General features: G+C 38.4%; 1 protein-coding gene across 1 annotated transcript; it reads right to left on the minus strand.

Moving 5' to 3' along the window:
* Positions 1–687: 687 nt before the first annotated feature.
* On the minus strand, positions 688–11,323 carry LOC122661586 (transmembrane 9 superfamily member 1-like). Its single transcript, XM_043857030.1, has 12 exons — positions 11,102–11,323; positions 6,441–6,633; positions 6,240–6,344; positions 6,030–6,047; positions 5,841–5,935; positions 5,592–5,744; positions 5,164–5,298; positions 4,802–4,968; positions 3,491–3,585; positions 2,956–3,329; positions 1,644–1,917; positions 688–1,110 (listed from the first exon to the last, which is right to left on the minus strand). The coding sequence occupies exons 1-12, from the start codon at positions 11,186–11,188 to the stop codon at positions 1,043–1,045; spliced, it is 1,764 nt and encodes a 587-aa protein (XP_043712965.1). The 5' UTR covers positions 11,189–11,323; the 3' UTR covers positions 688–1,042.
* Between the last annotated feature and the right edge of the window lie 960 nt (positions 11,324–12,283).

Raw genomic sequence — 12,283 nt, forward strand, 5'->3', positions numbered from 1 at the left:
AGCAGATTGTGACCGAAGTGTAAGTCTCCATGGAATGCTCAAGGCGAAGTGGAAGTGGAGGTTTCTCTAATGGAAGCTGGTAAATATATATTTTATTACTCTCCAAGATTTATTTTCCAAGCTATTCTTCCCATTCGTCACCGTTTTGAAGTTTGTGTTGAGCTTGTTATCATGTATGAAAGGCCACATAAGTTTTGCAATTTTGATGAAATCAAATGTTATAAAAACCATAAAGACTCTTCATCGACATCCACACCGAGGCTGAAATGTTCCTTCGATAGTAGCCTTTGCCGGAGAAGACGATGCCGGTGGTAACCTTAATGCTCATCCATTGATTTCAACCCCTAATGCATATCTAATAGGTCTTGATTATCAAGCGGTATCAATTGATTACAAACTTCCATGAATGTCCATGCATCCGACTCTTATTTTGCCAAATGTTAAACTCAATTGAGGCTGAAAATTGACATGTAAGCAAAGGGGCTTTGGGTCTACCTGTACACCAAAGTCAACCTTATTCAACCTGCCACATGGTGGAAAATGATGGTACAGACCATGTAATCTGCACGAAGCATACAACCCTAGCCACCTCTCTTTTTTTCGGGGGTGGGGTGGGTTGGGGAGGGGGGGGGGGGTGTAGAAGATAATGTTAGATGCAGGAACTTTGTGCAACAGCCATTGACAGGATTTAATTGATGGCGGGAGAAGGTAAAATTTGAGACCAACAGTCATGTCATAGCACATGTAATAATAATAGAAAAAAAAAAAAAAAAGCTTGATGAAGATTTGTTCTAAATTTCTAGAATATGATAATCCCTGCACTCTGGAATTAAAGAGGGCTTTCACTTGCGACCGGGAGAAGATCAAAATGCAAAGCCTTCCCCAAGTCCTGAGACAAAAAAAGGCATCCCTCAAACCCTTTGATTTCCATCCGTATAACAACCGGGAGTTGATCAGCTGACCATGCTTCCTCTTGAACACTCGAGCCTCCGTGAACGAGACTCTGCTAATCACTATAACATCTACTGTCCTCGGAGCATCACTAGTCACATTTGATGTTCCTGTAAATCCTCCTCACAAACAAAGTAGAGCCCAGATAACCTACAGCCCCTGCATTCCAAAAGATGATGATTCAGAGAAGCAGCAACATGGAGAACATGAGAACCAAGCACATCATAAACCAAAGATAAATGCCATGGTTGATGCGTACTCCATGCATTGTCAAGGGTTTTAAGCTCATGGAGGTGAAATTTCTAACCTCTCATGTGTCATAAAAACCATTATTCCTGTACCAAAAACAAAGGTCGATCTGCCATCTATGGGACTCTCTACAATTAAGAGAATTTAATGTCCAAGTAGAGTTTACTTATATGAACTAGACAGGAAAAGAAATCAACCAGATATTTCCAACTAGTAATAAAAAGGAGGGAGGGGGACCACTTGCCAAGCTGCGCATTCCCTGCAGCAGCATGGGGACCAATGAGAACGCATGCAGGGGCATCCAACAAGGGTGGGAGTTTTCATTTCACCGGGGGGGGGGGGGGGAGCGGTCATTTCGCCCTTCCTGTGTCGGGGTGCAGGCTCCAACAGCCTGGCAGCCTTCTTTTTCCCATGAAAAATAAAATATGAAGCATAGAACTTACCACAGAGGATTCCCAAACCAAGACAAAACATCAGAGTGTATCCAAAATAGAAGCTGGTCTGGAAGAAGCCCGACATCTTAGTCTTAACATAGTAGTAGTATATAGAATAGAGGTACACATAAACGGCGGTTGATGCAGCAGATAAGAACGAAGTCCATTGCCAGTGATAATTCTCAGCATTTAGCAAGAAATATGTCCCCACAATTGTGACACAAACAGTAACAATAATGAGAATCAAGAAGACCAGCAACATAAAGCCATAGACATAGTACACCTGCAAAGCAAGCAGCAAAGTAGAACATGTTAGGTCTGAACTATTCTGCATTTAAATTATGTTAAATTATAACTAGAAGTTAGAATAGAAAAATATACATTCTTGGCATTTTTGTACGGAGAAAAGCTCCAAGATTTGAAAGTACATCGCTTTCCAAATGATTTAATCAGTAAAATCTTGCCATTAATAACCAGAAACATTAAATGGGGGTTCAATTATTTTTATTTTATTTATGGGAAAAAGTTCTCTGAGCCGCTAGGGTAGGGTATGCTAACACATTTGCATATATCTCTTTCATCCTCACATGAAATGACCTTGCTACCCTTCAATAAATGATACCATTTTGCCGCACCTTATTGGTGCACTTCTCTATGCCACTTGCTCAGAGAATCCTCTCCCTTTTATGCATATATATATTTTAGACAGAAAGACCCAAGGTCCGCTGCTGACATGTGGTGGCCAAGTGCCAAAGTAAAGCTTTCAAATCCAGTTGAAAATTGAAACTGATTGAAAATGCTAGACGTCTGAATTCTGAAAAACCAAGGGGAATATGCCAATTCAAAAGGCTAGACGTCTGAAATTCTGAAAAAACAAGGGGAATATGCCAATACAGGGAGGGTAGGATTGAAAATGGTGAACTTTTATATACGGTCCAACCAGACTGCACAGTCAAGATATACCGCTTGACTGTGCAGTACAGAGAAACTATTGCGTTTCTTGTTTTGTAATATTCTGAAATAATCTAAGAATTTATCTTTCTGTGCCTTTTATGTCTATCATAAAACACTACAAGGTCTTCAAAAAATTATCTCACAATATTTACTAAAAGAAATAATTCACCCTTTATTATCATTTCAGAAGAACATATATAATACAAAAGTATCTAAATAATACAAAAGTATCTAAATAATACATCAACACAGAGAGGACAAAAATATATATGAAGGGAGATATGTAACACATCCATATGTAAAAAAATACAAATGGCTCCAAACATTTTCCTTTATCACCCAATTTGAATAAAAATGTAACATTTACCTTATAATTCCAGAATGAAGTGAAAACAAAATACATTTCAATGAAGATGCTGCCAAAGGGAAGTAACCCTCCCATCAAAGATACAACTGATGGTCTGAGATACCATTTCTTCTCAGGGATGGGACGGGGAATGGTCTTGACACGACAAGGATTGTTTGGAGCACCACTCCAATTTCTTCCAACTACTGTACCAAGAAGTGCCAAAGGGAAGGAGATGAAAGCCCAAATTACGAACACAACTACCATCGTCCCAAAGGGAATGGCAGCTAGAGAACCATAGAATATAGCAATTGTGTTAAGGATGAAGCCAATGCCAAAGCACATAAAAGGGAAAAGCGATGCTGTGAGGATCATCGATTTTATCCAGTTTTTACCTGAGAATATAATTTTTTTAAAAATGGTTAAATTTCTCAATACCAATATAGCAAAGAATATCATCTAAACAGCATGCTAGAACAAAGAAGTATTCCTAAATCTGACAGAAAAGTAGGCAGCCATCAAAAAGAAAACCAACGAAGATGGATGAAAAACATACCACCACTGCGCGAATACAATCCACCGGTCACATAACCCGAAATAAATGAAGTAAGAGCATAACATACTATAAAAGTGGTGATAATTGCTCCTCGTCTGAGCCAAATAATAACATAGAAGACAATAATTAGACAAACTAATACAATAAAGTGAGCATGGATAAAATTATAAAACATGGTAGCAAGAGACTTAAAAATGACAGGACCAATAAAACCATCAAGTAGATCACAGAAAATGGCCAGCATAATAGACAGATAAGAATCAAATATATAAAGATACATTCCAATTTGTACCACCGTCTTCCCCACCCCCCACCCCAACAAAAAAAACTGAAGAATAAAAGCCAACCAAGAGACAGCATAAGAAGGGAACAGTTACCCCACACCCTGACCAAACCCAAGCACCAATCTGAACCGAACCAAGATCTAATTTGCTAAAGCTGAGGTTTATAAAGTTCGAAGTACAAAGTTTCTCCATGCTCACAGCAGTACTAATTCCACTAAAAAAATAACTTCTTTTTAAGTAATATGGATTTATTTATTGCTGCAAGTATAAGATACAGCTCCAGAAGGGGCAATAAAGGAAACTACATATAATTAGAAAAAAAAACCACATTTTACGGCATTAAATTCTCCCAAAAGAATGATAAGGTTTAACCACCCCTCCCTTCTTTAGCCAAATCATCAGCTTCTTGATTCATCAATTTCAGCATCAAAGAGAATGAGCAGTTCAGCTGGGAAATTTAACTAACAAATACTTCAGCTATTCGTTTTCTTACACAGGAATTAATGTTGTAAAACCTAGCCTGCCCACAATCATTTCTGGGAAAACATCAAACATTTCTGGACTCAACACTTCAACTCTCCGAAGACACTTGGTCAAAGAAATAAAATGGGATCTTTTAAAATCCCAAAAACCTTGTTGGTTAGAAAATGCCCAATTTACGTGACCTTCTCTGGGTTCTAGTCAACCCACATGAGTCGGGATGGTCCTCAAAGTTTCAGCACTGCAAATATACAATACCAAATTCAAATTGCTTCAGGTTGCCCGAGGAATCAACCGAAACCAATTCCACTCCATGTTTGCAGATCGATTTCCAATCTAAGGCCATCAGATGCAGCCTCAAGGTTGGTTTGAGCCAGGCTAAAGCTGCACCCCTACGAAAGGAGATACAGAAAAACAAAAAAGGAGAGAGAGAAACAAAAGAAGTAGAATACACAAAATGAAGACATGATATTCTTAAATAGCATATGAAATACCATTAATAAAAATATGGGTATATTATTCACCAAGGTCAGGAACAACAACGTACCCGACATACAGCATGCCAATGATTGCCAATAGGATAACAAGGAGAACAAGCATTGCCAGTTGAGCACCTGTGCCAACAACAGCCGAAAGTAGAACCACATTGCGAGGAGGCCGGAAAACATCACCATGGACAAGCTTCCAGCCAGACTCCTCACTCACATCCCTTTCCTGTTCATGAAGCATTGGAGGGGGAGGGGGGGGAATCAATCCTTGGGTTATTGGCATTTACTAAGAATTAGCAACTAAAACCCATATCAAATTGGAAAGATGGATGGTTAAAAAAAAAAGAGTAAATCCAAGTATCCAACAAGTGAAAGAGAGGAGATTAAGAAGATAATCATGTCAAAGTTCAGGTAGTGTCACCAAAGTCTCCAGATCATCATCTTCCCGAGCATATTTTGCATAATCATTTCTCAGAGTTCGCATTAAAATCATTGACACCAAGCCCGTGAGGAAGATAACCATCATGAAAGAATTGAAAATGGAGAACCAATGAATCTGCACATAGAAGAACAAAATTAAACCATTCAAGAATCAGAATTCTACTGTAAATGCAAAGAACACAATAATCAAATCAGACAAATTTTAGTAGTGGTTTATATTTAACAACATCATCTAGACAATCTTCAACAATCTCAAAATTAAGTTAGCAACAAATTAAACACCCCCCTCCAAGAAAAAAAATAAAGAAAAGAGAGAAAGGTTATCAATGCAGCAACTGAATATTAAATAACCGAAAATGTCCAGTGACTACATGAAAAGGAATGTATTCAACAAGACCCATTACTCACCTGGTGCTCAAAGAAAGGATAGTCCAGATAAATGTCAAAACGCCGAGGAAAAGTGATATTTGTTGAAATCCATTTGACAGAATACGTCAAATCCAGTGATTTCCCCACTTCCAAGGGTTTAGGGTTGTCCTGAGTGAGATTAACATGAATAATCTGCAAGGGAAAGAATTTTCTAAAATTAATGTCACAGTCAGTTCCCAACAAATCTAATAAAAATGATAAACAAGAAAATTTTAAAAATGCATAAACCTGATCTCCGTTGTACTTGACAACAATATTCTTCTGCGTATAAAGCACATGCTTGTTATCATTGTTTTTATCAGGATGGAGCTCACCAACAAAACCTGCTCATAAATGATATGGGTTAATTAGAGGGCCAATGGAATCAGATAAAAAGCAAGGACTCATAAACTGAATAAAAGTGAAAAGAGTGCCTACCCCACAAAGGAAGATCATCTGGAGTAAAATTTGTCAAGAGGAAGATGCAGAGCAAAAACGGTCCAATGGAGGAATATAATAGACCAGTAAAATTCATCAGCAACCAAGGAACATAAAGACCAAAAAAACAAAAATCCTAACATTTGAATGTACTAAACTTAAACATAAAGTCCTTGGAGTCTTGTTGCTAGGAAAGGAAGATTATCATACCCATAAAGAATTCAAACCAGTAAGTATTCTCAATTGCATCCTTGAATTGCTTAACCTTTGCTGCATCAAGTTCGATTTCACATATGGAAGCCTTATCCACATTTTCTGCCAGAACAAATTCCAAATAATGTACTTCCTACTTTGAGTTCCTCGACCACTTTAAATAACAAAATTAACCAAAAAATACAGTGTATTACATACTCTGAAACTTTATTTCAATCTGACTGTCGATAAGCTCATTTCCACCAAGAACCTCACCAAGCCCACCCCATTTATGAGCAGCATTGGCAGCTATCTGGCAAAATGGAAGGCTATAGTAGTTGTATGTTTCCTGTGGATTATTATAGGGCCCAACCTTGTTCACCCAAAGGGTCACCGGATCGTCTGGTTGATACTGCAGGCAGAAGACCCAAACTTGTCACCAAAATCCAAAAGGACGCATAATGCTGCCTATTCATCTCAATAATAGGGAAGTGGATGGAATTGAGGAACATTTCTCTAGCAAGTTCAATGGGAAAAAAGGTGGTTAGCATCACTTCATCTCAGACATCACAAACCTATCGGCCAAATGGAATTATTGATAATTCAAAGCCGCTAATCATGTAAAGGCGTACGTGCTTGGACGGATTCAGATGTCCCAAAACCTTTTGATCAGGAACAAGATTTGGCTGCCTCTTGGGACTTCAATTCAATCCATGAGTCAACTTCCTCTTGGGTAATTGGAATAAAAGCATCCAGAGATTTCGAAAAGAGTTCATGAGCTCATCAATCTAACTACTGTGAACTGGTATCCTATAAAACCTCACCCTTCACATTTATTTAAATTACTGCTACATAACAAAATTTTAATATAGATGCAGAAAGAATTACATAATAGGGAAAAAAGGGCCTGCATTTACTACAAATATTCAATACCCATCTGCCAGTGAAATACTGAAACCAAGCGTTCTAGACCTAAAACTTAGCTCAAGTTGTATTCAAGATTAAATCATGAGCAACCAACAACGACCACTTCAATATTATGATCTTTTAGAAGTCATTACTCATTACTAGATATTCCTTAACCAGCAATATCTACCGTAGGTAACAGCTGAACAAACAGTGAACTTGTTGATTTGGCATATTATGAGAATCTGAGGAGTCCAGGTAATATGGGATTTAGCAACCAACAAATTCTCTCTCTCCTTAATAAGATAGAAACTCCAATTCCTACAACTCAAAACTGACCAACATTTCCATACTAATATTTTAAACAAAATATTAGGCTGTCACAGATCTCTTGTTTTCAGATATTAAATACATATGTTTTACATTGTTTTCATATAAATCAGCTTTTCCCAAGTGCAATCCTTTTATAAACCGAAAAAACACAAAACCTCAAGAACCATTGGTGAGTTACAGTCCTGTGAATCGATCTCCAATGGTTCAGAGAATTCAGAACCAGAATTGCATGGGACTATAGAGTTGATCTAACTCTCAAGACCTCCGGAAAACCGAGTGGTATTTAGATTAGGAGTTTGAAAACGGAGTCTGCAGCAGTTTCAGGTCCAGCAATGGAGGGCTGCGTGTGATCACAATAGAATTGATTTCAACAACCAAAGTTATAGGGCTTCTGATCGCTTAGGGGAGCATGCCCTTCACGCAGAACTTCAGAACTACTAGATAGCTCTCGAAGGAGTTTGATCACACTAAGAGGGGCTACTAGTGATGCAGGGCATTCAGCCAGCCCACCAGGCCTAGCCTACCAGGCCCAGCCCAAGTTCATGAAACCAGCAGCTGGCCCAGCCCGAGTTAATGACCAGCCCAGATCTGTCCAACCTGGACTGATTTCAGTTCTGTCCCTCACAGCAAATTTGTGGAACCTTGGGACTGCCAAGTCTGGCCCCACAAGTCAACAACAGTCTACTGACTTTTATAATTCCAGCAGTGACTCCTCAGTTCCAACAAAATTTCTTTTAATTTTCCTAGTTTCAAGTTAATTGCCTTTTCATATTCCTAGGCAGGTTTATTGCTTTCTTTTATTTTGGTCTTGTTTGTAGTTCCAAAGTCTTGGAACAATTTTCTATTTTCTTGGGGAATGTTTCTATGTATGGGGGATTGTTCCTAGGTATAGGAATTCCACTAGCTTGGGAATTCCAACAGTTCAATTATTAACATGCATGTTACCAAAAGACGTTCAACCGAACCTTTTCCTCCCCTATATAAAGAAATCGTGGGAGCCTTCTTTGGCAACCAGAATTGAAAAAAAAAGAACTTCTCTTGAAGATATCCTGTGAAACTCAGGTGGGCTGTGGATCTCAGCAACTACATCCAAAAGTGGATCTCTTTTGGTGGACCTAGGTGGACTCCTAAGGTGGGCTCTAGTGGATCTCTATCAGCCAAAACTATCTTTTAATTTCTGTTTATCTTTTCTTCAACTTCAACCATCATCCCTACCATACCCACCATCAATCACAACTTCATCACAATCTTTTCTTTTCATTCCCCTTTCATATAAAGCCTTTTCCCTTCATAAAACCCCTCCAACAGTGGCCCTTTCTTTACTTTCCATTAAACCAGATCTCAACCCTGGCAGCAGCCATTTATTTGACTGCACCAACTAGTTATGGCCAGAACAGAGTATATGTACCCAAAAAAAAAAAAAATAGCAAGAAATAGAAGGGAAGAAGAGAAGAGAAAAATCACAGAAAGAGGGAAAGAGAACGAATCGCAGAGAAAAGGGAGAGGTAGATTGTGCCTGGAACAAGAGAGAAGATCAGAGGATAAAATAATGGAAAGGAGATAGATCTGCGCACACAGCTCTTCGCAGCCAAGGTATTAACCCCACTTTTCATTCAATTTTCTAAAAGTGAATTCTCAATCGTGGGTACGGCCAAGTATTTAAAGAGAAATCGACTCCTATCCTATTCCTATCTTGAAATTGAAATATAGTTTGACTCAATCTTGAACTCAAACTGAAACAAATTCTACTCTAACTCTATCTACAACTCTACCAAAAGATAAAATAAGAAAATAAACTTATTAAAAAAAATAGACAAGTCCTAATTCCTACGCATAACTGCATCATCATCATATTCTAAGATCATACACATGCCACACTAAAACAACTGTTTAGTTTGAAGATCATATACTATGATAAGCATGTTTGAAAAGAAAAACAGAATCATTACAAGAGTATAACTAAAACTCTAAAGTGGATCCTTAATGATTGCCGGCAAAGCTGACAACCATGAAATCGCAATCTTATGAAACTATAATAGTATGATGACCAAAAAGAAGACGATGAAGTTGAAGATGAAAAAAAAAAGAGAATGATGATGAGAGAGATGAATGGAATAAGAAGCTAAGAACAGCATAATCAAACAGTAATACAAGGAAAAAAGCAACTGCAGCATAGCAGGTAAATGATGAAACAAAACACGCAAGCTAGAAAACTTAGTAGAGTGGCTTGGAGAGAAATATTTAGACTTGAATATGCTCCACAAAGAAAAAAAAAACCGATGCCTCCTGAGAATCATACTTTAATTGTAAATAGTAGAGAAGAGGACTAATATGAGAAACTTGATACAATTGGTTTTGATCGAGTTGCAGAAAGTTTGGATAGGTATCATACGTATTTACAGGATTCTTTGTTGTTAAAGAGTCTCTTTGACATTTGGTGGTTATCCCATTCAGGGGTTCAAATCAACATAGTGTACGTAGAAAAATTGAAAATCAGCCTGATAAATATCAGCACACTTGTTCAACAGTAGATGCCTACATTGTGCAAGAGATATAAATTACTGATAAGAAAGAGGAAAAGAAAGAACCCTGGGGTATGAATGACAGCTCAGTCCATTATGAAAGTGAACAAAAAGAATTCTTGGTTTAGTGCAGTGCCTTAATGACCGGGAGGCGGGGGGGAGTTAGGATGATGGATCAAATTCTGTTTAACTCATTATGACAGTTTATCAACTAATGACTTTGGTTTTCAAATGGTTGAACAACAAGGAAAACATATGGGATGAAGAGATTCTGACGAATGGAATTTAAGATTTTACCTTCCTCCTCATTTGCCTCCACATCTAGAATTTTTTGAAACTTTAATTAAAAGTGGATTAACATCTCAACACTAAAAGAGTAACAAGTAGTGTAAAACTGAAATCACAAACAAATGGATTGCCTCAAAGCCAACACACCTGGATCCTCACACTCAAACAACGGTTAGAACCTAACACTACAAAGAACCCAGAGAATGGTTACATTTCTCTTCAAGTCAATCTCTTTTCTAATCCTTGGAAGCAAAAAACGATACATAACCAGAAAGAGATATCCAGTTCAAAGCAACAAAGTAAACCATACAAAATTCCTACGAGCTACAAAGTACTCATTATACGATCAGAAACGGAAAATTCAGAAAATGATCTGAGAAATAATCCACAAAATGAATCCAACGCCATCAAACCCAAACAAATTATCACTCTGTAATGGATCCACAATGAAATTCCCAACCTAAGAAATAAAACCACAATCCTCCCTTTCCAACCTAAGAAATCAAACCATAGATCCTCATTCCCTAATCAAACAACACCACTGAGTTCAATTCCCCGACTAAGACCTCATATTAGTCCCCAAGCTGCAATCTTGAACCAGCCTGACAAAGAGCACTAACTCAATATCGTCTGAACCCAGTCGAACAAATATACACTATGCCCAGAAAACTCAAGCCTTTCCACATAAACGAGTTTGCAGATCTAATGTAATGGAAAAACAAGTGGGGAAATACCAAATCAAACAAAAAGATCCAGGACCCAAGAAGCGAATTTCCTCAGAGAGTGAGATAATTAGGGTTCTGGTAGAGTTGGTAAAGTCTGAAACATTACCTTGTGATCAGACTCAGAAGCGAAAGCCAGAGAGACGACGAGAAAGAAAACGAATAACAGAGAGAAGGATCGGACGGTAGGAAGCATAGCTGAGGCTGTCCGATCTAAACAGTGATAAAGCCCCTCTCTGTCTTTCTTCTGCTTCGTTTCTTTCCCTCTTTGTTTCTTTGCTTCCGTTCTTCCGTGGTGGGTAGTCAGTAGTTTCGAGCGTGGGAGGAAGGAGAGAGACCCCGGTTTTACTCGCTCCGAATTACTGATTAGGAAAGAAGGGCTCCTATGAATGTGAGGGAAATCGGATGAAATAATGGATTACTTTCTAGTTTCTGACTTTCTTTGTATAAAATGGTGGGCTGCGTAGCCTACGCTAGTGTTTTTCTGTGTCTATTGACTCAATTCTCTCCTCCCATAAAGGGGTAATAATATTTCATGGGAAAATGTTCTCGGCACTCACAGACAGTGGGCCGGCATTTCCATCATTCAAAGGGGTGGGGTGGTCATTTTGGTCACCCCATATGTCTGGTGCAATCTGCACCAACCTCGATACAGAGAACATTTTTTCATATTTCATTTTCGTAGGAAGGAGGAGAGAGATAAGGGAGGTATAGACGATCTTTTCTCTTAATTTTATTCTAAGAAAAAGATTATTGCCCGACTGTATTATGTGCACCCAAACACAAAGGGGGAAATGACCACCTCTACCCCATGTTGGATGCCTGTGGTGCGCTCCCATAGGCTCCCATGCTGACATAGGGCCATGCAATCTCACATAACGATCATCCTCCCTTTTTATTTTACATTAGAAATTTGCCTTGAAAGGTAAAATAAATAGGAAGTGTTCTATGTCCAAGAGTGTGCCCCTATGCATAAACACAAAGGCATGTGAAATGACCACAACACCCCTCCTCGTTGATACCCACACACGCACTCTCATTGGTCGAGGCACTGTCATAGAAGCCACACTCTCAGACACAGTTCATTTTAATTCCCAAATAAATATTACATCTGAAAAATATAATTACCAGAAATGTTAAAAGTTATACATTAATACCTTCGGTTATACAATATAATTACAAGTCTTTTTGGCTTTTCAGAAATTCCCTTCTCTTCCCATTCCCTTTTACTTCCAACATGACAATCCCATAGTACTTGATAATTGAGATGGTTACTTACTGGTTTCAGTTC

This window comes from Telopea speciosissima, chromosome 5, assembly GCF_018873765.1.
Source record: "Telopea speciosissima isolate NSW1024214 ecotype Mountain lineage chromosome 5, Tspe_v1, whole genome shotgun sequence".
Taxonomy (NCBI): domain Eukaryota; kingdom Viridiplantae; phylum Streptophyta; class Magnoliopsida; order Proteales; family Proteaceae; genus Telopea; species Telopea speciosissima.

Excerpts from the sequence above, each read along its gene's own strand:
- LOC122661586 (XM_043857030.1), bottom strand. The coding sequence starts at position 11,188 with ATGCTTCCTACCGTCCGATCCTTCTCTCTGTTATTCGTTTTCTTTCTC. Across the intron at positions 5,299-5,591 it reads ATCCTTTCTTTGAGCACCAG|ATTCATTGGTTCTCCATTTT; the intron begins GTGAGTAATGGG and ends TTCTATGTGCAG. Across the intron at positions 4,969-5,163 it reads ATGATGATCTGGAGACTTTG|GAAAGGGATGTGAGTGAGGA; the intron begins GTGACACTACCT and ends CTTCATGAACAG.